The following is a 24881-nucleotide window of genomic DNA, read 5'->3' as shown; positions in this document are numbered from 1 at the left end:
AACTGATTTAGATCAAAGTCATCAAGATTTACTATCTTCAAAATGTTCAAAATTTAAAATACCAAGCCTAAAGGAGATTGAACTTATTCTAAAAACTCTGAATATCAAGGGTTCCAAAGCTGATCAAATACCACCACTAATTCTTAAACAATATTTTGACATCTTTGGACCTAAGATTCACGTACTAGTTACAGAAAGTTTAAACCAACACACAGTGCCATTAGACTGGAAAAAATCATATATCCGACCAATTATGAAAACAAAAAATACTAGTCCAACTGATCTAAATAATTACAGACCTATTTCAAACATTCCATTTTTGGCAAAGTTAACTGAAAAAATTGTTTTCAACCAAATTTCAGAGTTTGTAGAACAAACCAATGTGTTACACCCAAATCAAACAGGTTTTAGACAGCATCATAGTACGGAACACTCTCTTATCGGTATGACAACTTCTATTCAATACTTCTTAGATCATCATCAATCGGTGCTGTTAACCTCGCTTGATCTTTCAGCAGCGTTTGATACGATTGATCACCAATTACTCCTTGATAGACTTCATTCTGTAGGGATTACAGATGAAGTTCTAGCTTGGTTTACATCATACTTTAAGGATCGCACATCCACAGTTATTTTCAATGAATCTTCATCTTTACCCTCACATATTACACATGGGGTTCCTCAGGGATCTATTCTTTCACCTTTGCTTTTTAATATTTTTTTGGCTCCACTATTGACACTATGCCAATCTATTGGATTTCATGTTTTTGCCTATGCCGATGATATACAATTATTGCACCCATTAGTTAATAACAACATAAATGAAATTTCGGCTATTAATGAGAAACTAGATCAAGTGCATCATTGGCTGGACAAAAACAGACTAGCTCTTAATATTAAAAAAACTAATGTCATGCTTTTTCCCTGGAAGGATAGTTTTTCTCTTGTTACTCCTATTTCAATTTCAAACGTTCCTCTTCAATTAGTTAAAAATATTAAAATTTTAGGAGTATTCTTTGATAATAAACTCAACTTTCATGACCATATCAGTAGCATTGTGAAAACTACCTTTTACAGATTGCGGAAAATTCGTTCTATTTCTAAATTTCTCTGTCCTAAAGCACTAAATATACTTATTCATTCTCTGGTGATATCTAAAATCGATTATTGTAATTCCCTATTTAAAGGAATTGCTTTACAAGAAATAAAACGACTACAAATTATTCAGAATGCATCAATTAAATTAATAACTAAATCCAAAAAGTTTGATCATGTAACACCACTCCTTAAAAAGGCTCACTGGCTTCCTGTTATGCATAGAATTACTCATAAATTATGTACAATTATTTTTAAAACTTTATATAATAAGACCCCAGCATTTTTATTTAGATTACTTATCCCTTATTCTGCAAAGAGAACCTTGAGATCTAGCGAACAAAATCTTTTATCTATTCCCTCCCTAAAAATTATCAACACAAGGAGACAATTTATCTTCTCTTGTACGGCACCGCAGACATGGAACGCCCTCCCTATGTTTTTACGGGAGGAGAAAGAGTTTGTAAAATTTAAAAATGAGTTAAAAACTTTCCTTTTTAGAGATGCATTTGCAAGTTAATCTTTTATCTTATTGTTTTGTTTATTTTATTCCCCTCAAATGTCTTATTACCCTTTTGTATTTTCCTTTGATGTCTCCTCTTTACTTTACAAATTGTATTTCATCCCTCCTTACCTTGTGTTTAACAATGTTAATTTTTAGCACAATAAGTTTATTTATTAATTGTATGGACTGTTTTGTTACCCAACCTATGTAACTTTTTAAATGTACACCGCTTAGAAACTTTGTTTAAGGCGGTCAATCAAGCCATCTAATAAACTTGAAACTTGAAACTAGCATTCTTCTAGTTTTTGCAATCACCTTTTCAATCTGTTTGGCTACCTTAACTTCATTACATACAATCACACCCAGGTCCTGCTCTTCTGTCATGCATATAAGTTCTTCACCCCCTAAACTGTACCATTCCCTCAGGTTTTTGCAGCCCAAATGCATGACCTTGCATTTCTTAGCAATAAATTTTAGCTGCCGATTTTCAGACTATTCTACAAGCTTTGCTAGGTCTTTCTTCATGTTATTTACACCATCTGGGGTGTCTACTCTATTGCAGATTTTATAGAAAATATGATGAGCTTTGTGACATTTATATCCCTAGAGATGAACCAGTCAAGGTTAAGTCCTGTGCTAAACCAGTCCCCAAAGGCAGGAAACCAGTGGCATGTAGAGCCTCAGAGGCTGCAGAAGTCAGGGCTGCCTATCCTGAAGGAATGAGCTTGACTCTGACCCAGAACCCATCTAGAGCCAGAGCCTGTGAGGAGAACAAGTTCACAAAGTTCCCAAGCTGCTATACATCTACTGAACTGAGAGGGAGCCAGAGAGCAGACAAACCTGTGCCCCAGCCAGGTAAGCTAGGGAGTGGTTTTAACAACTTAAAACAGCTCTCAAAGAGTGTGAGGCAGGTAGCTCAGGAAGACCTGGCAGATAGGACTTTTCTGGCCAGGCAAGGGCAACGCACCAAGCAGGAGCCCATGGAATAGGAAGGCCCAGCACCCCAGGATACTACAGAACTGGAAACCCCAGAGGAAAATATGGAAATAACAGCATTTGAAATGCCTGGAGAGACCGTAGAGCAAATGGATGAGTTTGGCAGTTTCTTGCCAGTAATTTATTTTGCCTTTTTCTTTTTGGATATTTTTGCTGTTGGGACAGTTGGCTAAATGAAGTAGCTACCAAGAACTACATTCAAGAAGTTTGTTTTTCACAGCAGTGGGAGATGGGCTAGAATTGTGCACAGCCCTGATTGAGTTGCTGTACTCTAGCTGGGACTGAGCACTAAGAAAGCTGGTGTGTGGTTTTTTGTTTGTTTGTTGCATTGCAACAGACTTCCAGAATTGTGGGGTGGGTTCACAAAATACCTCGAGTAGGGAATTTTGTGGGTGCTTGTTAAAAGCTGTTATTAGAATGAACCCAGCAATTCTGTCCCAGTTCCTCAGAATTGGAAAGTTGCTATGGCCTAGATAGGCAACAGTGTGGAACTGTGTTTCTATAAGGGTTTGTTTTTTTTTCTTTTTGAAACTGCAAGAGCCTGGTGAAGAGCAGGACTCAGTTACTTGAAGTCCAGGTCTTTAGGAAGAGGAGTAAAAGTATTTTTTTTTTTTCTTCCTTGTTTGGAGTGGTATGGAGCTGCCCAGGACATTATTCTGAACTGGATGTTACTTACCTGATAGAAGTGCTTGAGTTTGTTTTGAGAATACAAACTGGCTTCTATGAACTGTTGGCTTATTGGGAAAAAGCCAGTGAAATTGTTTTGTTTTGGTTTTCACTGTAGAACCTGTGGAAGTTCATTTGCCTGAACTGTAGGGTAAAGATATTGCAATTGTCTGAAGCATGTTGGTTGTTTTTTTTGTTTTTTTTAAATTAAACCAGAGAACTGTTTTGCTTTGTAGTGTCTCCCCCTTTGGGTGACAGCTTTTGAAGGTAACCCTTCTTCTTCAGATCAGAAATAAGCAAATGTTGACAAATATCAGTATATATAAGGAAAATATGAAAGCGTTTTAGGAATAGAAAGAGAGATGGGTGGGTCATCTTCTAATGTGGCAAACATCATTCAGTGCAAAAAGGCATGTTACATTGGTGAAACATGCCAAATGCTAAAGACCAGAATCAACTTACATAGATATCATATTAAAAATTGTAATACCAAAAAGGATGTCACCTCTGTCGGACAACACTTTGGAAAAACTGACCACTGCACCAATGATTTTATGGTAAGAATTAGTGCTGCCCGATTCAGGAAAAAAAATTTTGATTCGATTCAGCCTATTGAATTGGTTCCTTCCCAATTGGGTGTTTTTTTCAAACATCCTGGTGGGTTTATTTTATAGCCTCTTTACCCCTTTTATAGCCTCTTCACCCCCTTGCCTTCTCCTAACCACACTGGCGCTGTGGTGTAAACAAAATCAACAAACAAAAAAGACTTTTCCTCTCTCTGTTAAATCCTAGCTAACGTTTGCGGTCTAACACCAGCTCTGGCAGGATACACATTTCAAATCTGACAAATTGTAATCACAAAACAGAAAATAAAATTATTTTTCTTACCTTTTGTTGTCTGGTCATTATTCAAATCGTGTTGGTCCCAGGCTCTGATTGTCTTCTGATAACTTGCTTGCCAGGGTCTCCTTCTTTCTTCTTTCTCCGTGCTAACCATCCACCTGCCATCTCTGTCCTCTGGCATCTTTCCTTTTTTTCGTCTCCCTCCACAGATCCATCTTTTCTTAACTACCTTTTCATCCAGCATCTTTCCCTCCTTCCCCACCACCCCAGGGTCCACTATCTCTACCTTTCTTTTTTCAACTGCCCTCCTATCCAGTATCTCTATCCCATCTCCACACCATCCCTTGTGTTCAACTTCTCTCCCTTTCTGTTCCTTCCCTCCCTAAATCCCATTGTCCATCATCTCTCTTCTTCTCCTCTATTTTTAGACCCATTATCCCTCCCTCCGTGTACTTCTACATCAGGGCCCCCTCCCTTGATGGTCTGTCCCCTCCTGAAGGCCTGCACCCCACCCCTGAAGACCTGCCTGTCCCCCCTGAAGGTCTGTTTCCCCCTTGAAGGCCTGTCTCCCCCCCTTGAAGGCCTGCCTGCCTGCCTGTTCCCCCTAAAGGCCTGTCCCACTCCCCACACCGAAGGACTGCTCATACACCCCCTCCCCCGGAAGGCCTGCGAGTTCCTCCTGGCCTCCCCTGGTGTCCAGCTTCCCCCCTGGCCTTCCCGCACCCATTTACTTTTGAAGAGTAGCCTGCACAGAAGATCGCGGCATTAACGATGTCTGCAAACAGCTTCAAAGCTGTTTCCTCTCCCACGGTCCCACCACTCCTCTGATGTCTGAGGAGGGGCGGGACCGCGGCAGAGGAAACAGCTCCGAAGCTGTTTGCAGACATCGTTAACATTGCGATCTTCTGTGCAGGCTACTATTCAAAGGTAAACGGGTGCGGGGAAGCCAGACGCCAAGGGGGGGGAACCGGACGCCGGGGTGGGGGGGGAACTGGACAGCAGCACTTCATGACTGTCCCTCCCACCTCGCCCCCTAAAGCAGGTGCGGCAGTGGCTGGCTAACAAGAGCAGCTCTGCCGCTCCTGCTTTAGGGGGCGAGGGGGGAGGGTCAGCCTAATCGGGAAGCCAATTTTTTGTTATTTTAAATTGATTCAAATCGATTCACCCAAAGTGAATCGGTGAACCGATTCGAATCGTGAATCGGGCTGCACTAGTAAGAATACTTAAAGGGAACTTTAAGACAATCGGAATGGGGTGGAATGGGGCGTGACGTGGGTGGAACTGGGGGCATGGCCATGGGTTCCGGAGGATTTGCCTTCTGGAAAATCTGGTAACCCTACCCATACCTGTAGAAAAAGACCGGCAGGAAGGATGACTACTCCCTTCTGCCTAACACCTCCCTTGAGATAGGTAGGAGAGATGCCCACTCCCTCCTGCCTGACAACTCCCAACACCCCCTTTGAGATTGGCAGGAGGGATGCCCACTACCTTCTACCACCGGGTCCCCTCAAACCCCCAATAACCCCCCCCCCCCGGTACCTGTAGGGAAAAATCAGCAAGAGGGATGCTCACTCCCTCCTGCCGGAAGATCCACCTCCTCAAAATGGCATTCTGTTCCTCAATTCTCTCTCTCTTCCCGGTTCATTCTGAGATACACTGGGGAGGGGACCAAGACTCCAATTGGCCCAGATACCAAAGGGGGTGGGGTATTGGGGTGTCGGGGGTTCAGGATGGGTTGTTGAGGGTTCGAGGGGGCCTGGTGACAGAAGGGAGTGGGCATCCCTCCTGCCGATCTCAAGGGGGGTGCTGGGGGATGTCAGGCAGGAGGGAGTGGGCATCCCTCCTGCTGATCTCTGGGGGGGGTTGGGGGTTCCTCTGCTGCAGCCGGCTCAGCTGATTAGGGATTCCTGTGCCACAATCAGCTGATAGCAAGGGATATATCAACAAAGATAGGCGGCTGAGCCACCTATCTTTGCAATCAGGCAGATGCAGTTCTCTAACTGGCGCTGGTTAGAGAATCGGGGAAAAGGCGTCTGTTCCTTAAGGTAGACACGATTCTGTATGGGATGCTGATGCATGATTTACAAATGATTCCCGGCCGCTTCTTAGGCAGCCGTCAAGACCGGCGCCCTAAACAGAATCAGGCCCTTTGTCTTTCAGTTTGTGTACAATGTTGCATATATCTAGTAGTACTATAGAAATGATTAGTAATAGTAGTAATCTTTGCGTTTTCCTAAAAAAAAAAAAAATCAACTATTAAATTGTATTCAGGTGCTGCAAAACACTGCAGCTAATGTTGTTTGAGAGGAAAAAGATAAGAAGATCTACACCATTTTTGATAAAGCTCCACTGATTGCCATTTCATTTTAAAAATCTTTTTAAAATGTTAATCTTTATATTTAAAGTTCTACATGAAATTAGACCAAATTACCTCCAATCATCTTTAGTACTTTATGTTCCCACCAAAGCACCAGCTGGATTAAAGACTTGCAATCCCTTCTTTAAAAAAACAGTCTTCTCTATTAGATGTTTATTTTTAACCATCTAACTCTTAACTACATTATTACTTGATATTTAATTGATCCTTGTATTCCAATATTAGACATCTACCAGCTGTGCTGACCTTTAGAAAATTTGCTACTGACTTTTTGTAAGCATTAATAGAAACAGTAATGCTACTATGTGCAATAAGCTCTGCCAGCTTGACTATACTTATTACCACTACAATACCAAACCAAAATAAATGAATACAGAAAAAAAGCAATTCAGCAGATGTATGTCATCTTATTTTTCAATGTGGCTTAGTTATTCTTGTTAATTATACTGTATCACCTAGTCAACTCTTTTATTGATAATTACATAATTGTATAGAACAGATGGATGATAAAACACCCTCATATGGCGAAAAAGTAAACATGTTTTCAAATTGCTGCTTTTTAAAAAGATTTCATTGTAAAGAATTTCTTAATTGTTATAAATTTAATTTCTTATTCTCTATATAGTTATTAAGCCCACATGAGTATGAATCTTTTAAAATAAACAAGAACATAAGAATTGCCGCTGCTGGGTCAGACCAGTGGTCCATCGTGCCCAGTAGTCCGCTCACGCGGCGGCCCCTAGGTCAAAGACCAGTGCTCTAACTGAGCCCAGCCCCGCCTGCATACTTTCCAGTTGAGCAGGAACTTGTCCAACTTTGTCTTGAATCCCTGGAGGGTGTTTTCCCCTACGACAGACTCCGGAAGAGCGTTCCAGTTTTCTACCACTCTCTGGGTGAAGAAGAACTTCCTTACTTTCAAACAGAATCTATCCCCTTTCACCTTTAGAGAGTGCCCTCTTGTTCTCCCTTCCTTGGAGAGAGTGAACAACCTGTCATTATCTACTAAGTCTATTCCCTTCAGTATCTTGAATGTTTCGATCATGTCCCTCTCAATCTCCTCTTTTTGAGGGAGAAGAGGCCCAGTTTCTCTAATCTCTTGCTGTATGGCAACTCCTCCAGCCCCTTAACCATTTTAGTTGCTCTTCTCTGGACCCTTTCGAATAGTACAATGTCCTTCTTCATGTACGGCGACCAGTGCTGGACACAGTACTTCAGGTGAGGGCACACCATGGCCTGATACAGCGGCATGATAACCTTCTCCAGACTGTTCGTGATCCCCCTTCTTTATCATTCCTAGCACTCTGTTTGCCCTTTGCGCGGACAGCTTCATCGACTTGTCGATCAGAACCCCCAAGTCTCTTTCCTGGGAGGTGTCTACAAGTACTGCCCCGGACATCCTGTATTCGTGCATGAGATTTTTGTTACCGACATGCATCACTTAACACTTATTCAAGTTGAACCTCATCTGCCATGTCGATGCCCATTTCTCGAACCTGGTTTTTCTATTGTAAATAATTTTGTTGTCCCATTTTAAAAAATTTAACTCACGGCCATTGTGACAAAAATACATAGAAACATGATGGCAGATAACGTCCAAATGGCCCATCCAGTCTGTCCTTCCACTCCATCCCCTATCTCCTCTTCTTCCTAAGAGATTTCTTAAATTCAGAAACAGTCTTCATCTCCAGCACCTCCACTGGGAGCCTATTCCACACATCTACCACCCTTTCTGTAAACAAGTATTTTCTTACATTACTCCTGAGCCTATCACCTCTTAACTTCATCCTATGCCTTCTCCTTCCAGAGTTTTCCTTCATTTGATAAATGCTCTCCTTCTGTACATTAATGCCACAGAGATATTTAAACATCTCTATCATATCCTCTCTCTCCCATCAAAATATACATATTAAGTTCTCTAAGTCTGTCCCCATATGATTTATGATAAAGGCCACTAACCAGTCTTGTAGAAGCCCTCTGGACTGACTCCATTCAATTTATATCTTTTTTGAAGGAGTGGTCTCCAAAATTACACACAGTATTCCAAATGGGACTTCGCCAGACACTTATACTATGGCACTATCACCTCCCTTTTCCTACTGGCCATTCTCCTTATGCACCCAAGCATCTTCCTGGCTTTGCCCATCACCTTTTCTATCTGTTTTGCCACCCTGAGATCAGACACAATCACCCCCAAGTCCTGCTCTTCTTCCATGCACAGAAGTTCCTCGCCTCCTATACTATGCTATTCTCCTGAATTTTGCAGCCCAAGTGCATGACCCTGCGTTTTTTAGCATTAAATCTTGGTTGCCAATTGCCTGACCATTCTTCAAGCTTCTCCAGATCCCACCTCATGTTATCCACACCCTCCAGAGTGTGTACCATATTACAGAGCTTGGTATTATCCTCAAAAAGACACTTTGTCAGACATTCCTTCCACACTATCACTCACAAAGATTTTAAATAGTCAGTCCAAGAACAGATCTCTGTGGCACTCCAGTAACAACATCCTTTTCCTCTGAGCAAGGAGAAATTAGGCCCTTACCTGCTAATTTTCTTTCTTTTAGTTCCTCCAGATTGGCACAGAAACGGATGGGTATACCTTCCTCTGCTAGCAGGTGGAGACTGAGACACTAACTTTTGGCTACAGTACAAGTGGGCTGTGCAGTCCCTATTACAATCAGTCTTTTTTTTTTTATTTCTTTATTCTTTTTCAAACTTACATCAAGTGCACAAAAAGAACAACATGAAATACTATCATATAACACTTGAACATCATACATTATATTCTTAATATGTAAATTAATTAAAAACCCTCCCCCCTCCCATCTTTCTATCCAATCATTAAAACTATCATATTCCTTCAAAATTTCAATTTCGCTACATCTTATCTTCCAATCACCCCACCCCCCTATGTATATTATCAAAGAAAAATGATGCCTATTCACTACAAAAAAAAATCCAATCAGTCTTAACGAATAACCAAGCAGAAAACAACAATGCTTAAAACCAAGGTTCATAGTCAAAAACGTGCAGGACAATCGAGCCCCGACAATACGGAGCAAACAATGCGTGCAGGACATCAGCGCGCCGGACTTAAACTTAATTTTAAAGTACTCCAAGTGGGGGTTTGGGAAAGGAATCCTCGCAGTTAAGTTAGTACTGCTTGCACTGCTGTTGGGTGCGGGTGTTGGAGAGAAGAGGCGTTTTTCCCTTTTTTAGGGAAAAATGTCAATTTCCTCTGTAATGTGGGGGGTTTCCCCCCTCCCCAACGGCAGCAGCAACAGTACTAACTTAAAGGGGGGGTTCCCCCCACCCCCCTCAGAGCACTTTAAAATTAAGTTTAAGTCCGGTGCGCTGATGTCCTGCATGCGATTGTCTGCGCCGTATTGTCGGCGCTTGATTGTCTCGTGCGTTTTTGTCCCATCACTGAAAAACAATAACATCCCAACTCCCCACTTACAAGTAGAATACAAAGGGAAAACACTGCTGAATACTGATTAGAAAAAGAGCCTTTCAGAAACACCCCCCAGTTTGCCAGCTAAGTCAGCCAAACCAAATGCCGCTGCTCTTTTTAAATTCCCCTTTCAACCAAATAACCAACTCCCGCAGACAGAGCTTGGAGAACTCTATCGAGGGTCCTACTGACCTCGGGGATGCCACACTTGGAAGGGTCGAGTCCCTCCCCCCATTTCCCCCACCTCTCCAGGTTTTCTGAATTTAGAGGAGCATCAACTGTACGCTTGGCCACCTGTTCGGTATAGACTACAATTTAGAGCAGTGATCTCAAACTCGCGGCCCGGGAGCCACTTGCAGCCCGCCAGATACTATTTAGAAGCCCTCGGTATGTTTATCATAATCACAAAAGTAAAATAAAACAGTTTCTTGATCATACGTCTCTTTAGCTATAAATGACAATATTATTATTAAGACTTAGCCAAAAGGAAAGATTTACAAACTATAAAGAGTTTTATCTCATGCAAAATTGTCATTTCTTTAATAAGATATTAACTATTTTTTTCTGAGGCCCTCCAAGTACCTACAAATCCAAAATGTGGCCCCGCAAAGGGTTTGAGTTTGAGACCACTGGTTTAGAGTGCCTTTGGGGTCTGCTCTCTTGAGACAGCTGCCGGTCTGGAGGGATGCTAGAGAAACTCCATTTACCATTCCCCTTTGTCTCCTTCCGCTTAACCAGCTTTTAATTCAGTTTGTCGCTCTAGGGCAGGGGTGCCCACACTTTTTGGGCTTGCGAGCTACTTTTAAAATGACCAAGTCAAAATGATCTACCAACAATAAAATTTAAAAAAAACACAATGCACACTGTACGCATAGAAAATGTTAATTATCATTCCTATTCCAGGGTTTTTCAAAGAGGTCAAAGCAGATGACTCTATGCACTATCACCTCAGTAACAACCATACAAAAATAGACAAATATACCCCCCTCCCTTTTTACTAAACCACGATAGCAGTTTTTAGAGCGCAGGGAGCTGCGCTGAATGCCCAGCGCTGCTCTCGACGCTCATAGGCTCCCTGCGCTAAAAAACTCTATTGCGGTTTAGTAAAAGGGGACCTTAGTGTAAAATATAGACAGCAGATATAAATTGAGACACATTTCGATCACTAAATTTAAAATAAAATAATTTTTCCTACCTTGTCTGGTGATTTCATGAGTCTCTGGTTGCACTTTCTTCTTCTGACTGTGCATCCAGTCTTTTTTCCCTTCTTTCAGCCTGTATGCTTCCTCTCCTCCACACCTCATTCCCTCCCCCAACTTTTCCTTCCTCTCTTCCTGCCCTTTCTTTCTCTCTGCCTCCCTTTCCTTTTTTTCTGTTTCTCTTCTTTCCTTCTGTCTCCCTGCCTGCCCTTTTTCTTTCTTTCTTTCTCCCTGCCCTCCCCCAAGACACTGCCACTGCCATCGGGGACCCAAACTGCCATCGGGGACCAGGACCCAAACCGCCACCAATAACAGGCCCGAAAACCGACGCCAATAACACGCCCAAAAGCCGCCGCCGCCCCAACCTCTCCCTGCTTCGGCCGACCAGCATCGCGAGGAACTGTTGGGGGAAATGCTGCCGGGTCCTGCCTTCGCGGAAACAGAAAGTAGGCAGGACCCGGCAGCAAGAAGAGGAAATGCTTCACTAACATGTCTCCCGCCTTAGCCCGTAGCAAACGCTTGCTTCAGGGCTCTCAACATGTGCGTGCAGGCTTCCCTTCTCCCCCCTTCCCCCTCCCCGGGGATAACTTCCGGTTTCGGAGGGAAGAGAAGAGAAGCCTGCACGCACACGTTAGAGCCCGGAGCATAAGTTCGCTAGGGGCTGAAATCTCCAAGCCGGTTTTTTTTTGGGGTTTTTTTTAATGTTCAGCAGCGGCAGATGACAGCTGGGCGGACCGCCCAGCTAAAAGGCCCTAGGGAGAACACTGAAGGCTGATCGGCCCATAGATCAGGACGGCAACACGAGTGCGATCGACTCGAGTTGCCTTCCTGAGCTACTGGTCGATCGCGATCGACGCGTTGGGCACCCCTGCTCTAGGGTCTATACCAAATGCATTCAGTCTATTTATCAATATCCTATGCAGCACCGTGTCAAAGGCTTTTCTAAAGTCCAAGTACACTACATCTAGCATTGAAGTCCTTAAGATTCTTGTCACAGGGTCACAATCCTATAACAGCATGTTTGGGGAAAACTGTTAAGGTGTTTATACTACCCTATTGTGTTGGAGTACCCTATAGTATTCATAGAGTATTACTGGAAGCTGACAGAAGAAATCCCCGCTCTCAGTCAGCATGTCCCTTTAAAGAGAGGGAGATGGTAAATATAGATAAGAGCTCTTAGGGAGGGCTTCTAATTTATTTGTAAGATAACTCCCTCAACCCATAAATATTGAAAGAAAATATTCCAATCCTAGTGCAGGGGGAGGAGACAGTTAATTTTCTGGTAAGGCATAAAACCTCTCCTGAGATAAGTAAATGGGGAGGGGGGGAGAGGGGTGGGTTGAAAGGAATGCCCAGCCCCACATCAGTGTACTGTACTGATGAATTATGATATCCTTAGGAAAAGCACTGCCAGTAGAATCCAGGAAGGAACAAAGAACTGAAATAGCATTTTTGCTGACAGCATTGAAGATACCTGGGACTATAACGCACAGTTACTTACTTTAACAGGTGTTATCCGGAGACAGCAGGCAGATATTCTCACATATGGGTGATGTCATTCATGGAGCCTGGTATGGATAGTCTGAAAAGTGAACTGTCACGTTAAAATTTTTTAGAGCTTCGCAACTACCCGCACTGCGCATGTACAACTGCCTTCCCGCCCGTTGCTCGTTTGAGCAGGTCAGTTCTATAAGCAAACTAAAAAGCCAACCAGGGGAGGTGGGAGGGATGTGAGAATATCTGGATGATGTCTCTGAATAACACCTGTTACAGTAAGTAACTGTGCTTTATCCTAGAAAAAGCATGCAGCATATTATTATATATAAGAACATAAGAATTGCCACTGCTTAGTCTGACCAGTGGTCCATCATGCCCAGCAGTCCGCTCACGCGGCGGCCCTCTGGTCTAAGACCAGCATCCTAACTGAGACTAGCCCTACCAGCGCACGCTCTTGTTCAACAGAAACTTGTCTAACTATGGGACTCCCTAGCTGAATGAAATGGGATGGAGAGAGAGTTGGCCAAATGAGAGAAAAAAAAATGAATGTAAAACTAGTTGGCCGAAGAGAGCAGTAGAGTAGAAAGACATGTGCAGCTAGCAGAGAAAAGTAAATAGATATGCAGAACGAAGAATCTGCTGTATAGATTCCAGCTATGATAGTGGAACGTGAGAATGAAAAATAACAACTGCCATGACTGAGGCTGTATGTGCGGCGGCGACCAAAAAAGTAAACAGGATGCTAGGAATTAAAAATGGGATGGTTAACAAGACTAAGAATGTTATAATGCCCCTGTATCGCTCCATGGTGCGACCTCATCTGGAGCATTGTGTTCAATTCTGGTCTCCTTATCTCAAGAAAGATATAGTGGCACTAGAAAAGGTTCAAAGAAGAGCAACCAAGATGATAAAGGGGATGGAACTCCTCTCGTATGAGGAAAGACTAAAAAGATTGGGGCTCTTCAGCTTGGAAAAGAGACGGTTGAGGGAAGATATGATTGAAGTCTACAAAATCCTGAGTGGAGTAGAACGAGTACAACTGGATCGATTTTTCACTCCATCGAAAATTACAAAGGCTAGGGGACAGTCAATGAAGTTACAGGGAAATACTTTTAAAACCAATAGGAGGAATTTTTTTTTTTTTCACTCAGAGAATAGTTAAGCTCTGGAACGCATTGCCAGAGGTTGTGGTAAGAGCGGATAGTGTAGTTAGTTTTAAGAAAGGTTTGAACAATTTCCTGGAGGAAAAGTCCATAGTCTATTATTGAGAAAGACATAGGGGAAGCCACTGCTTGCCCTGGATTGGTAGCATGGAATATTGCTACTCCTTCGGTTTGGGCCAGATACTAGTGACTTGATGGACCATTGGTCTGACCCAGTAAGGCTATTCTTATGTTCTTATTGTAGCTCAGGCTGAGCAAAGTAGAAGGAGAAAAAGGGTCAGAAGCCAAGAGAACAAAAGAAGGCTGAAAAACAGATCAGTTCATCCCGAGGAATGAAGGGGATGAAAAATGAAGTAAAGATTCCATGGAGCTTAGCTTCTCGCAAGCAATAAAGCAAAACTGCACTGTCGTGGAAAGAATGAAGCGTAAACCTACAGAATGAGAAAGAAGGCTTTAGTAAGAAAGAAGATGGATATTTGAGGCTTCAAGAGAAAAACTGTGACTACTCTTGATAAGAGAGAGAGTTGATGCATAAGAGTACCAGAACATGGAGAAAATTTGTAAAAAGTATACCAACATCCTTGATGAGAGGTTATTCATTGAAAGAGGAGAAGTGTTGAAAATGAAATACACTCCAAGTGAAATAGTAACATTAAGATGGCAAACCACTGAGGAGATTTAACAGGTGGTGAATGTGGAAAAACTCTTTCAGAAAGTGGAAACAAGAGGACGAGCAATAAAGTAATATTTACAACCCATACACAGAATGTCGTAAAAGCACTACAGCAAACAGCACTGAAGGTGGTTAAAAGCTGAGTTGGATAAGTGCAGAGGGTATTCAAACACTGAGAATATAAAGGAGGAGAAAACATCTGGATGATGGTGAAGAGTAGACCACAGCGAAAAACAGGTTCACTGCTGCTGATAGTAGCAGTCCAGAAAGTTTTCTGGATGCAGGCAAAAAGAGTCTGCAAGGATGACAAAGAGTAGCAATTGTTGAAGACATCCCAAGAGGCACCAAGATAGTAGGGGCAATGAATACAGATGAAGGAGATGAAATCTGGAGAGCAGAAATGGTAGAAAAATCTGCAGGGTTGGAGGATGCTAGACCCTGATCTAGGAGTTCAAGTGATAAAGGGACTGACAGATAATGGTGGTCAGTTCTTGTTTGAGTATGACCAATATATGGAGAATGAAAGAATTGGAAAGAATGTGTAAAGAAACTTGTTTCCAATTCAGGACAAAAAACTGTAGCCGCTGCTAGAGAAAATTGAAAAAGGAAACAAGAGAAAAGTGAAAAAATTTCTCTGGTCCAAGTGTTCTCGTGTTCTTGACATGGAATTAGAGAAAAGAAAAAACCACTGCCAAGGTAACTAAATTAATTTAGATTAAAAGAACGGTCTAAAGCACATTCAATGCATGTGTGCAAAGATGGGAAGAAAAAGGAATGGACCGGTGTGGAATCAGTAATGGTCATGATAAAAAGGCATCCTAAAAGGGATGTAATGGCCTCCTCCTCCCCCACAGCCATTCCCAAACCTCTTGAACCTTGAATAATAAAGAAAGGAAATGGAGGAAAAGGTTCTGACTAGAAGGATCCTGAAGGAATGGTTGCAGGAAAGACAACCTTGAGAAAAAAGAAAGCGTCCTCTGAAAGAACTGTATAACAATGACTTTACGGAGGAAAAACTGGATGATCCTGTTTGCAAAAGAAAAACAGCACCCAGATCAGAAAGAAGCGAGGATATAACTGATAAGGGGTAACCCTTGTTAAAACTCGCTAGCGTGCACAAAAAATCATATGCAAAGAAGAGAACAAAGACTATCATGCAGGCGTAACACTTTGATGGAATCCTGGACCAGCTGACTGAAATGTTTCCAGCCATGCTAGTGGAACTGTACAGAATGTACCGACATGGTAGAAAACCATCTGGGATGATGAAAAGATACGCAGGGAAGAGGAAAAAAGCACCATACAGGTTTAAGCCCATGGTGAATTTCCCAGGAATGGAAATTTCCCAGGAATTTCCCAGGAATGGAAATTTGTGCAGAGTAGTCCAAGTATAAATATTGCTGAAAAGCAAAATTGGCATATGAAAACTGAAGCTGATGAGACATCAGGCTCCAGTGGAAGAGACAAGTCCTTGCTTGATGTATGAGGCAAAGGCCAAATCTTCAGGCGATGCTCGCTAACTGGAAAAAGATGGAACAGACTCAGGTTCAGAAAGGGAAAACCATAATCTGAGTCAGACCTGGAATCAGAAAACTCCTCTGGGAAAAATGCCTACCAGAAGGCCTGCGATGCTTCCGATAACGCTCCAAGGACGATGGTGAAGAAGTCGGTGGAGAAGCATGCTTCCTTTTAAAAGAAGGAGGCAGATGTGAGGAAGAAGTCCAAAGCTGAGGTCTGGAACTTCGGACTGGAGAAGATTTAGGGCTCATTTTACAAAGCTGCACTAGTGGTTTTATCGCACGCACCAGATCAGCGTGTGCTAGCCGGAAATCTACCGCCTGCTCAAAAGGAGGCGGTAGCAGCTAGCGCGTGCGGCAATTTAACGCGGCTTTGTAAAAGGAGCCCTTAATCCTAATGCTGAGATCCAATGTTGCAGAAGAGAAAAAGAAGAAGCCATCGGAGAGGAAGATCAAATTGGAGAACTATCACGACGTCCTCTCGCAGGAAATCCCAAAGGAGGATCTTGATGCCTCAAGGGATTAGGTGTAGAAGTACCAGGAGGCTCCAGAGAAGCTTGGTCTAGGTGAACTGGTACCAAAGAAGCCGACTGTATGAGATGGGAGAAGTGAGACTTGAACACATTGGAGATCTCCCTCTCAAAAAGTCATCGAGCTTCTCTCTGAAGAACTACACCAGTACCAATAAAGCACCAGCCAGTACCGACGGTGCCGCAGACTGCCTCAGTATGGGTGACCCAGCAGACGATACACCCCAAATGGAAGAAGCAGTATGCAGGTCTGCAGAGTGATGATGTCATCTTGTGGCCTGCATCAAGAGACTCAATGCGGTCGAGGCCTGCGACGTCTGCTGAGCAGAAGGCACCAGTACTGAAGGCACACCAGTTTGTCTTGGTGATGTGACCTCGATGAGGATGCACACCTAGATGGAGAGACAACCTGCAAGTCCAAGTATCGTTGGCGGCACTGAGCGGTCTGCATCAAGAGACTTGATGGTGTAGAGACCAGTACCGCTTGATGGAAGACAGTGAGGTATCATCTGGCTTCCCCGATGCAGAAAAAGTTCCCCATGTTGATGGTCTCATTGGTGCTGGAACAGAAGAAGTCTCAATGCCGATGCCAGAACCGAAGAGCTTCTCCTGTTGAAGTCGATTGGCTTTTAAAGAGCCCTTTTGAAGAGTGGAACATTTATGACAGGACTGGATGATCCGGTCCCAAACACTTGAGGCTCCAGTTATGGGAGTCTATGATCAAAATTAACCTCTGGTACCTGCAGCAGTGCTTAAAGTCCATCATAGGCTTTGACATGGAGAAAACTTGAATGGCGAGATCGAACTCAATGATGAAAAGAAAAAAGGGTCTCGCCTAGAAAAGAAAGTGAGGCCAAAGGCTGAGGAAAAGAAAAGAAACTATATATTTTTTTATGTTTTTTTTTTTTTTTTACTTATGTAAAAGAAAGAGAAACTGGTTGAAAATAAACAAGAAAAGAAAAACAGAACAGGAAGGCAATCGGCAACTCATGGAGTCAGCAAAAAAGTACACTTCTGCAGTCCGCGGAAAATGAAGAACTGACCTGCAAGAGCGAGCGTCGGGTGGGAAGGCAGTTGCACATGCGCGGTGCGGGTAGTCAAGAAGCTCTAAAAAATTTTAAAGTGACAGTTCACTTTTCAGACTATTCATACCAGGCTCTTTGGATGGCATCACCCATAAGTGAGAATATGCTTTCTGCTTGTCTTAGGATAAAGGAGGATACCCAATGCTGGATTAATTGAAATTAAGTAGTAGAGGAGAAGCAGCAGTCAAGGCAAGGCAGCCATGAACTACCTGAGAAGGCAGGCTGCTGCTCCTTTTCTAAGGAACTGAAGTCAGGTGGATTTATCCTGGAAGTTTATTTTCTTTTGTTTTTAAAGCCATAGGGGTGGAGATAGTACAAAGGTCTTATACGTTTTCTAGGGGCAGTAGCTGAACAGTATCCTGTGTTTGAAATGACATAGAGCCAGCTTGGTTATATTAAATGTTTTGGATTATTAAACCCAGGAATTCTAGGAAGAAGAAAGACTGCTGAGAAGAACTCTGGAAGGAAGGTGACTTGGATTCATGTGTGCAGTTGATTCAGTCAGAGAAAGAGAAAGAGAAAGAGAAAGCTAATTTGCATATGTACTTCATGTTGGGAAGTAGATCACGTTATAAGAAAGCTGGAAAAAGAGTATTAAATGTTTAAGTTACACAAAGTGGAAGCTTGTATGACTGTCCTTTAGGGTACAGTACCTGGGTATGAGAGCTTATTGATTTGTCTTTCCATCTCACCCTGACTGTATGAGGTACTGGGAAGATAGACAAATAATGGACCATTCTGACTGGTAGAATAGTCTCCCCAGAGATGTTTAAAAATATCCACACCTCCCTTAAAGAAGTTAAGGAAATAACAGTAAAATTCAGGAAAGTGCTCTTGAATGATTTTCTACTGTTTTTAATCTATAAGTACATTTTATCTTGAATCAATACAGACTGAATGAAAAATAGTTGTGTCACCCTATGTTCTTCCTTAGACATTATCTTTCTTTGTTTCTTTAAATCCTCCTTCTGTACCAAACTTGAGTTTGAAAATCCAAAGCTAACAATTCAATAGAAGTAATAGATTGTTCTAATGAAGCTAATATGTTACATAAGGAGCTAGGAGTTATAGTAAGTGTTTTGAAACCTCTAAGTGGGTAAAGCCAAAGTGAGAGTGAGCTATTCAATTCACTTACCTCTTCTGCCAGCTCCATTGTATAATCAGGGGTCTACATTCTCCAACAATTCCTCAAGTTATAGCTCTCTTACTCCAACTTCATTCATATAATGCCTGAATCTTTCTGCTGCACTGTACTCTCTGCTAGGCTCACCCAAGCTAAACACTCGTGAGACACAGGATGCCCCGGAACAGTGCAAGCATAGACACAAGTAGGAGTGGGTAGTGCAATGCATTGCTGGGACTCAACATAGTGCTAACTTTCAGCAAGGCAGTCACTCCCTCACCAGTCCCCATAACTAAAGCATCCATTGGAGTTGTCAAGAGTCAAAGCCCTGGACTGAGGTCTTTTCAGATAAGGCCACAACATACCCATGGGGAGACCCTATAAGTTTTGCTTTACATTTCTTCCCAACAAAAAAACAAAATAACCACACTTTAGCAAATTATAAATGGCAATGAAAAACGATACCCTGATCATAGCACCACTCAGCATGTTCTCTTCTCAGACTGAGATTTCCCACATATTCATGCACGTTTCATATATCAAGCAATGCACATTGGGCACTTTTTAAAGGTGCCTTGAAAAAGTACAGTAATGCATACAGTAAATATTTAATGTAGTTCCTTTATTTGATTATGGGATGATGGATGGTTTCTGTGGAGTGTACAGTAAGAATCTACAGCTGATGCAAGCCACTATACTCTTCAAAGTCAATTCTACAAATGAAATCATTAAAGTAACTCTCTACTACTGATTTGAGGAAGGAGAATAGAGCCCTTGGTAATAATTTTTCTTTCATTCCCATGATACAGGCTTTGTTATGGAATGATTTCTTAGATGTCAGCCCCTTGGAAGAATTAAAGAGGAAATGCACCATACAATTGGGTTGAGAGATTTCACAATTATTGGCATAGGATTTTGAAGATTATTTTGTAGAAGGCAGTCAAAATGGCACTGTTTTCATAAGGGCATATGTTAATTCCTGCCATTTAACAGCATTTTTCTGTGTCTATGAAACATTTGAATACTTTGCTTATGTTGAAGAGAAGAATAAATTGTCCTAAAGAGAACAGTCAGAATGTCTCCTGACTGTTCTTTTCATCTGAAGGTAGCAACATATTGTTCTCTTGAGAGCACAAATCTAACTCATAAGTGTAAAATCAGGGAAAAAAATGTAGTTTTCCCTACCTCAAAGAAGCTTACTTCTATAAAGGAATGCAGTTATATCTGCAATGTTATTTCAGTAGTAATTTGGAATCTTCACTAGATTATTTCTAATGTTCAAAAAACATGATAATGACTTTAGATTCTTACTGTGCAGCTCCAAACCATGTTGTTTGAAATTAGGGACACTATAACGCATTACGAAAGCTTAGCCTGTAAGGGTATGAACATCAGGTTCCCTGTAATTAAGAAGCAGCCTATTCAACACTACAGCAGTAATGTCATCCCATCTGCCAAACCTTGCACTCGCTGGCACTGTGCCTCCTGCCTGCTGCTGCTTCTGTTACCCACCTGATCCTTGGAGACCTGCTTTGATGGAGCATTTATGCCAAGCTTTTCCAGAGGATAGACAATCTGTCGTCTTGGTCGCACGGGAACCATGTAATGAAGGGCAGATGTCAGGGAATGGGCACAGGGATTCTGAAACTGAAAGACAGCAATCTATACTTTAGCATGGAAAATGTCAGAACAGTACATTGCAGATGTCTGCTGTATGGCTTTGCAAATACAATATTCTTAATTGTGTTGGCTGTCTGAGAGAAAAATCGGCAAATAAACAAACATACTCTTAGAGCAGAGGAATGAATTGCAGATAATGCCTGTCACTAATGAAGATAATTATGAGAGTAATTACATTACTATCTCTGTGGGAATGACAAATAAACAAGTGGTTTGGTTTATGGGATTTTTCAGTACAAGTATTTTCCCCAGGAGGATATTTTTCTCCATGGCAATCATGAATCAGCTCAATTTGACCTCATTAAGTATTATCTGTTCACTGTTAACCTTTGCTTGTTTGGCAGATGTTAAAATAATTTATATTGAGATTTCATATAGACTGATCGTTAATTCTGATCTTACTTCTAAATAATATATTTTTCATTTTGCTATATGATCTTCTATTTTACCTTGCTCTTGGGGATTTCTTTCTTGGTTATTTCATAATTATAGACTTCAAGTGGCAAAATACAAACTAAAACTATATCTTCTGTGCATTCCATTATTATTAAAGTTTCATACCTTATCATTATTTGTTAGACATTAATCAACAAAATGTTTTTAAAATGCTGAAGGGTACCTCTGCATCAGGGGTGGGCAACCTTTATACACATTATCTTTAGTAGGCCGTAACATCACATAACATCAGCACTGGAAATTCACAGTGCTCCTTAGACATTTTGGGATAAATAAATAAGTTAAAAATTGAACTAAAAATGATGGAAACAAACTGCCAGAGTGGCTATTCTGAAAATATTTGCAAAATACAGTATTTAAAATGACCCAAACTCTGGATAATGGCCTTTCTGTGTATACTTCCCATCATCTTGTTGTTGTTAGGTGCCATCGATTCGTGCTCGAGTTCTAGTGACTTATATCTTCATAGAGGAAACAGAAAATTTAGTGGCAGACCATAGGTTGTCCACCCCTGCTCTATATGAACATCTCTATTCTCCTATATTAATTTTGGCCAATAGGAGTAGTTATTTTACCAACAATAAAAGTGTACAACAAAAGAGCTAATGACAACCTCCTTAAGTCAAGATAAAGTACCCTGCAAAAGTCTTTCATACTCTTTATATTTTTCACATTCTGCTGTTTAAAAGCACAATGCAAATACATTCAAATAGAAGTTTATTTATTTAATTTGTTTTCTATCCCAAAGAGCCCAGAACGGGTTACAGGTTAAACATATATATAATATTCAATTAACTGGCTATAATTTGCCATAGTTCCAGTGCAAGATTTTTTAATACAAATTTTTATCCTAATGTGATACATACTAAGGATCACTGATCTACTCTACACTTTCTTCTTTTTTCCATATCATTATTCATTTTAAAAACCAACATCAAGTGCAACATATTATCAAACCATGTACAAAATAAACAGCATTTAATACCATCAAATGATATAATAAATACATATCGCTTTCCCCCACCCACCCACCCTTTCATACAGTATAAAGACAATCAAGAGTAATACAAGTGATCAAGACAAACAAAATTACAATCAAATAATAAATTAAAGGCATATTCCCCCCCCCTCCTGGATGTGTATAATCATAGGGCTTAAACTAATAATCAATCTTTACTAAATTTGTCAGTGGGTCCCAAACCTCCTTGAATTTCTTATTATGTCCCAATTGTATTGCACTCATATGTTCAAATTTATGTTTGGCACACGGATTCCCACCAAAAACTATAGTTTAACCCGTCCCAATTTTTCAAATAAGCTGTATGGCAACTCCCGTCATGATGAGAAGTAGTCTATTAAATGGAGTTATTGGACTCTTGGCCTTCAATAACGTACCAAACAGCACTACGTCATATGTCAATGGCAATGGAACTTTCAGTATTCTACTTATTTAATCCCAAATGGATTGCCAAAATTTAAGTATCAAGGGACAAAAGAAGAGCAGATGTTCCAGTGTCCCTATATCGAGATGACAGTGCCAGCATCTATTTGACTTAGAACTATCTAATTTCTGTAATCTAACAGGAGTCCAAAAACTTCTATGCAACAAAAAAAACAAACCCAAGTTTGTCTCATAGATGCTGACGCTGTACATCTCATCCTTCAAGTCTAAATTCCTGGCCATTGAGATGCAGAAATCTGCTGCTTTATTTCAATGCTCCAAATGTCTCTAAGACTAGTTTTTGGGTTTTTTATTCAAAAATTCAGATTTTTTTTTTTTTTTTATGATTATGAGAAGTACAAAAGATATAGCTGAATAAAAGAAATATAAAGAAATGAAAATGATTTTTTGAACATTGTAATTGTATTTTTTGTCATCAATGATGAAAGAGCTCCCTCAGCATAATTTGCTTTTTGGAAGAGGTTTCAATGTTTTTGGTGAGGCCTTTTACTTCCGAGTTTTTCTACATTTTTTTTTTACATGTTGCCTTTTTGAATGTGTTATTCTGTTGGAACTGCCAATTTATTGAGTGATAGTTTTACCCCCTCTTCTACGAAACTGCGCTAGCAGTTTTTAGCGTGGGGAGCCGCACTGAATGGCCCGCACTGCTCCCGATACTCATAGGAACTCAATGAGCATTGGAAGCAGCGTGGGCCATTCAGCGGAGCTCTCTGCGCTAAAAACCGTTAGTGATTGTATTATTACACATAATTCCTTTATTTTGTGGTTACTATCTGGATAATGACAGAATGATCTGTAAACATTTTATTTTCTATGAGTTTCAAATTATTAAAAATATGTATGGCTGCAAAAATAATTTGGATAGTCTTCATTTTAAATTAAATTTACAATTTTTGTGTATTTTAAAAAGGTTTTTAGCACCTATTTGTGGGTTTTACATGTATGTAAGAAGGTTTCTCCACAGGCAAATTAAAGGTACAGGAGTAATTCACAGGTAAAAACATAAATAAGCAATTTTCACACACTTGGCATCAGTATGATCAAATGCAAGTTTCAATGTTCCTAATTCTCCAATTTTCAGATTCATAGAACACTGAGAAACATGGATTGTGTCGGGTCCCATCTTCTCACAAATGAGAACCACCTGTTGGATCACTACAATTTATTCATTCCAATAAAGTTGCTGTGCCTTGTACATCAATTCTGCAGTTCTCTTCTTTTGCTTTGGTTGATTGACTATTACTGCAGACCTGTTGGACTTCTTTTGTTTTTGTTACCGGTAACTCCCCCACATCTTCCTCGGTGAAGACCGAAGAGAAGAATTAATTTAGGGCCCCTTCTATTAAACTGCGCTAGCAGTTTCTAGCACGGGCCATTCAGCACGGCTCTCTGCACTAAAAACTGCTAGCACAGTTTAATAGAAAAGGGGGTTAATCTCTCTGCTATGGACAGAGAATGAAACGGGGACAAATTTATTCCCATCCCCACAGGAACTCAATTTCCACATCCTGTCCCCGCGAGTTTTGTTGTTGTCCCTGTCTCATTCCTTTAAGCTCTGCCTTAACCACACAAGGCTCGAACACTTATGATTTTAAAGTGTTTGAGGCTTGTACAGATAAGGACAGAGCTTGCAGGAATGGGGCAGAAACAGGAAAAGAACTTGCCGGGATGGGATGGGAAAATGAGTTTCCGCAGGGACGGAGAAAAATTTGTTCCCATATCATTCTTTAGTTATGGCCTTGTCATCCCTGAGAGCCCCTTTTATCCCTCAGTTGTCTAGCAGTCCAACTTATTCTCTTCCTGGTTTTTTATTGTGTTTTTGCTTCCAACACAATCTTCTTTTCAAGGTCTCTCTTTGCCTCCCTTATTAGCACCTTGCATTTTGACTTGCCATTCCTTGTGCTGTTTACAATTATTTTCAATCAGATCCTTCTTCCACTTTCTGAAGGATTCTCTTTTGGATCTAATAGCTTCCTTCACCTCACGCCGGTTGCTGTTTGGTCTTCCTTCCTTCTTTTTTAATATATAGAATATATCTAGTCTAGGCTTCCAGGATGGTATTTTTGAATAACATTCATGCCTGATATAAATTTTTGACCTTACAGTGTTGGAAAGGTTTGAAGTTTGATGGGTTCTTGAACACTGAGTTGGAGGAGAGGGAACTATGGTTTTCACAGCACCAAGGAGCTATAAGAATCATGGTGACTAGCTCTTGATACATTTTGAGTAAAGTCTTTCTGAAGAGAGCTATTGGTGGAAAAGCATAGAGAGATCTGTGCCATCAGTCCAGGAGTAAGGCATCTGACTGTAGGTGATTGGGAGTATAAATTCTGGAACAGAAGACTCGAAGTTTGTGATTGTGAGGGGATGCACAGAGGTCTACTTTTGGGGTCTCCCATCCTTGAAAATCTGTTATAGTACAGTTGAGTGAGGTTGTAGGATTCTGCTCAGCTTGGCTGCCAAGATATTCTGCTTCCCTGCTAGATAAACGAAAATGTTGCTTGGGATCTCCCACAACCAGATATGGATCACCTCCTGGCAAAGGGGGTTGAGATCAGGT

The 24881-nt window shown here is 41.2% G+C and overlaps 1 protein-coding gene across 3 annotated transcripts in view; it reads right to left on the bottom strand.

Moving 5' to 3' along the window:
* Positions 1-24881, bottom strand: part of CFAP61 (cilia and flagella associated protein 61) — a 481993-nt gene that overhangs the window by 274499 nt on the left and 182613 nt on the right. For all 3 annotated transcript variants that reach the window (XM_033939263.1, XM_033939265.1, XM_033939264.1), the window contains one exon: positions 20236-20370. In XM_033939263.1, coding sequence (XP_033795154.1) covers positions 20236-20370 — 135 coding nt within the window. The remainder of the gene's footprint in view (positions 1-20235; positions 20371-24881) is intronic.

Source organism: Geotrypetes seraphini, chromosome 3, assembly GCF_902459505.1.
Source record: "Geotrypetes seraphini chromosome 3, aGeoSer1.1, whole genome shotgun sequence".
Taxonomy (NCBI): domain Eukaryota; kingdom Metazoa; phylum Chordata; class Amphibia; order Gymnophiona; family Dermophiidae; genus Geotrypetes; species Geotrypetes seraphini.
The sequence above is the reverse complement of the archived record's forward strand: the minus strand, read 5'-3'. Positions and strand labels throughout refer to the sequence as shown.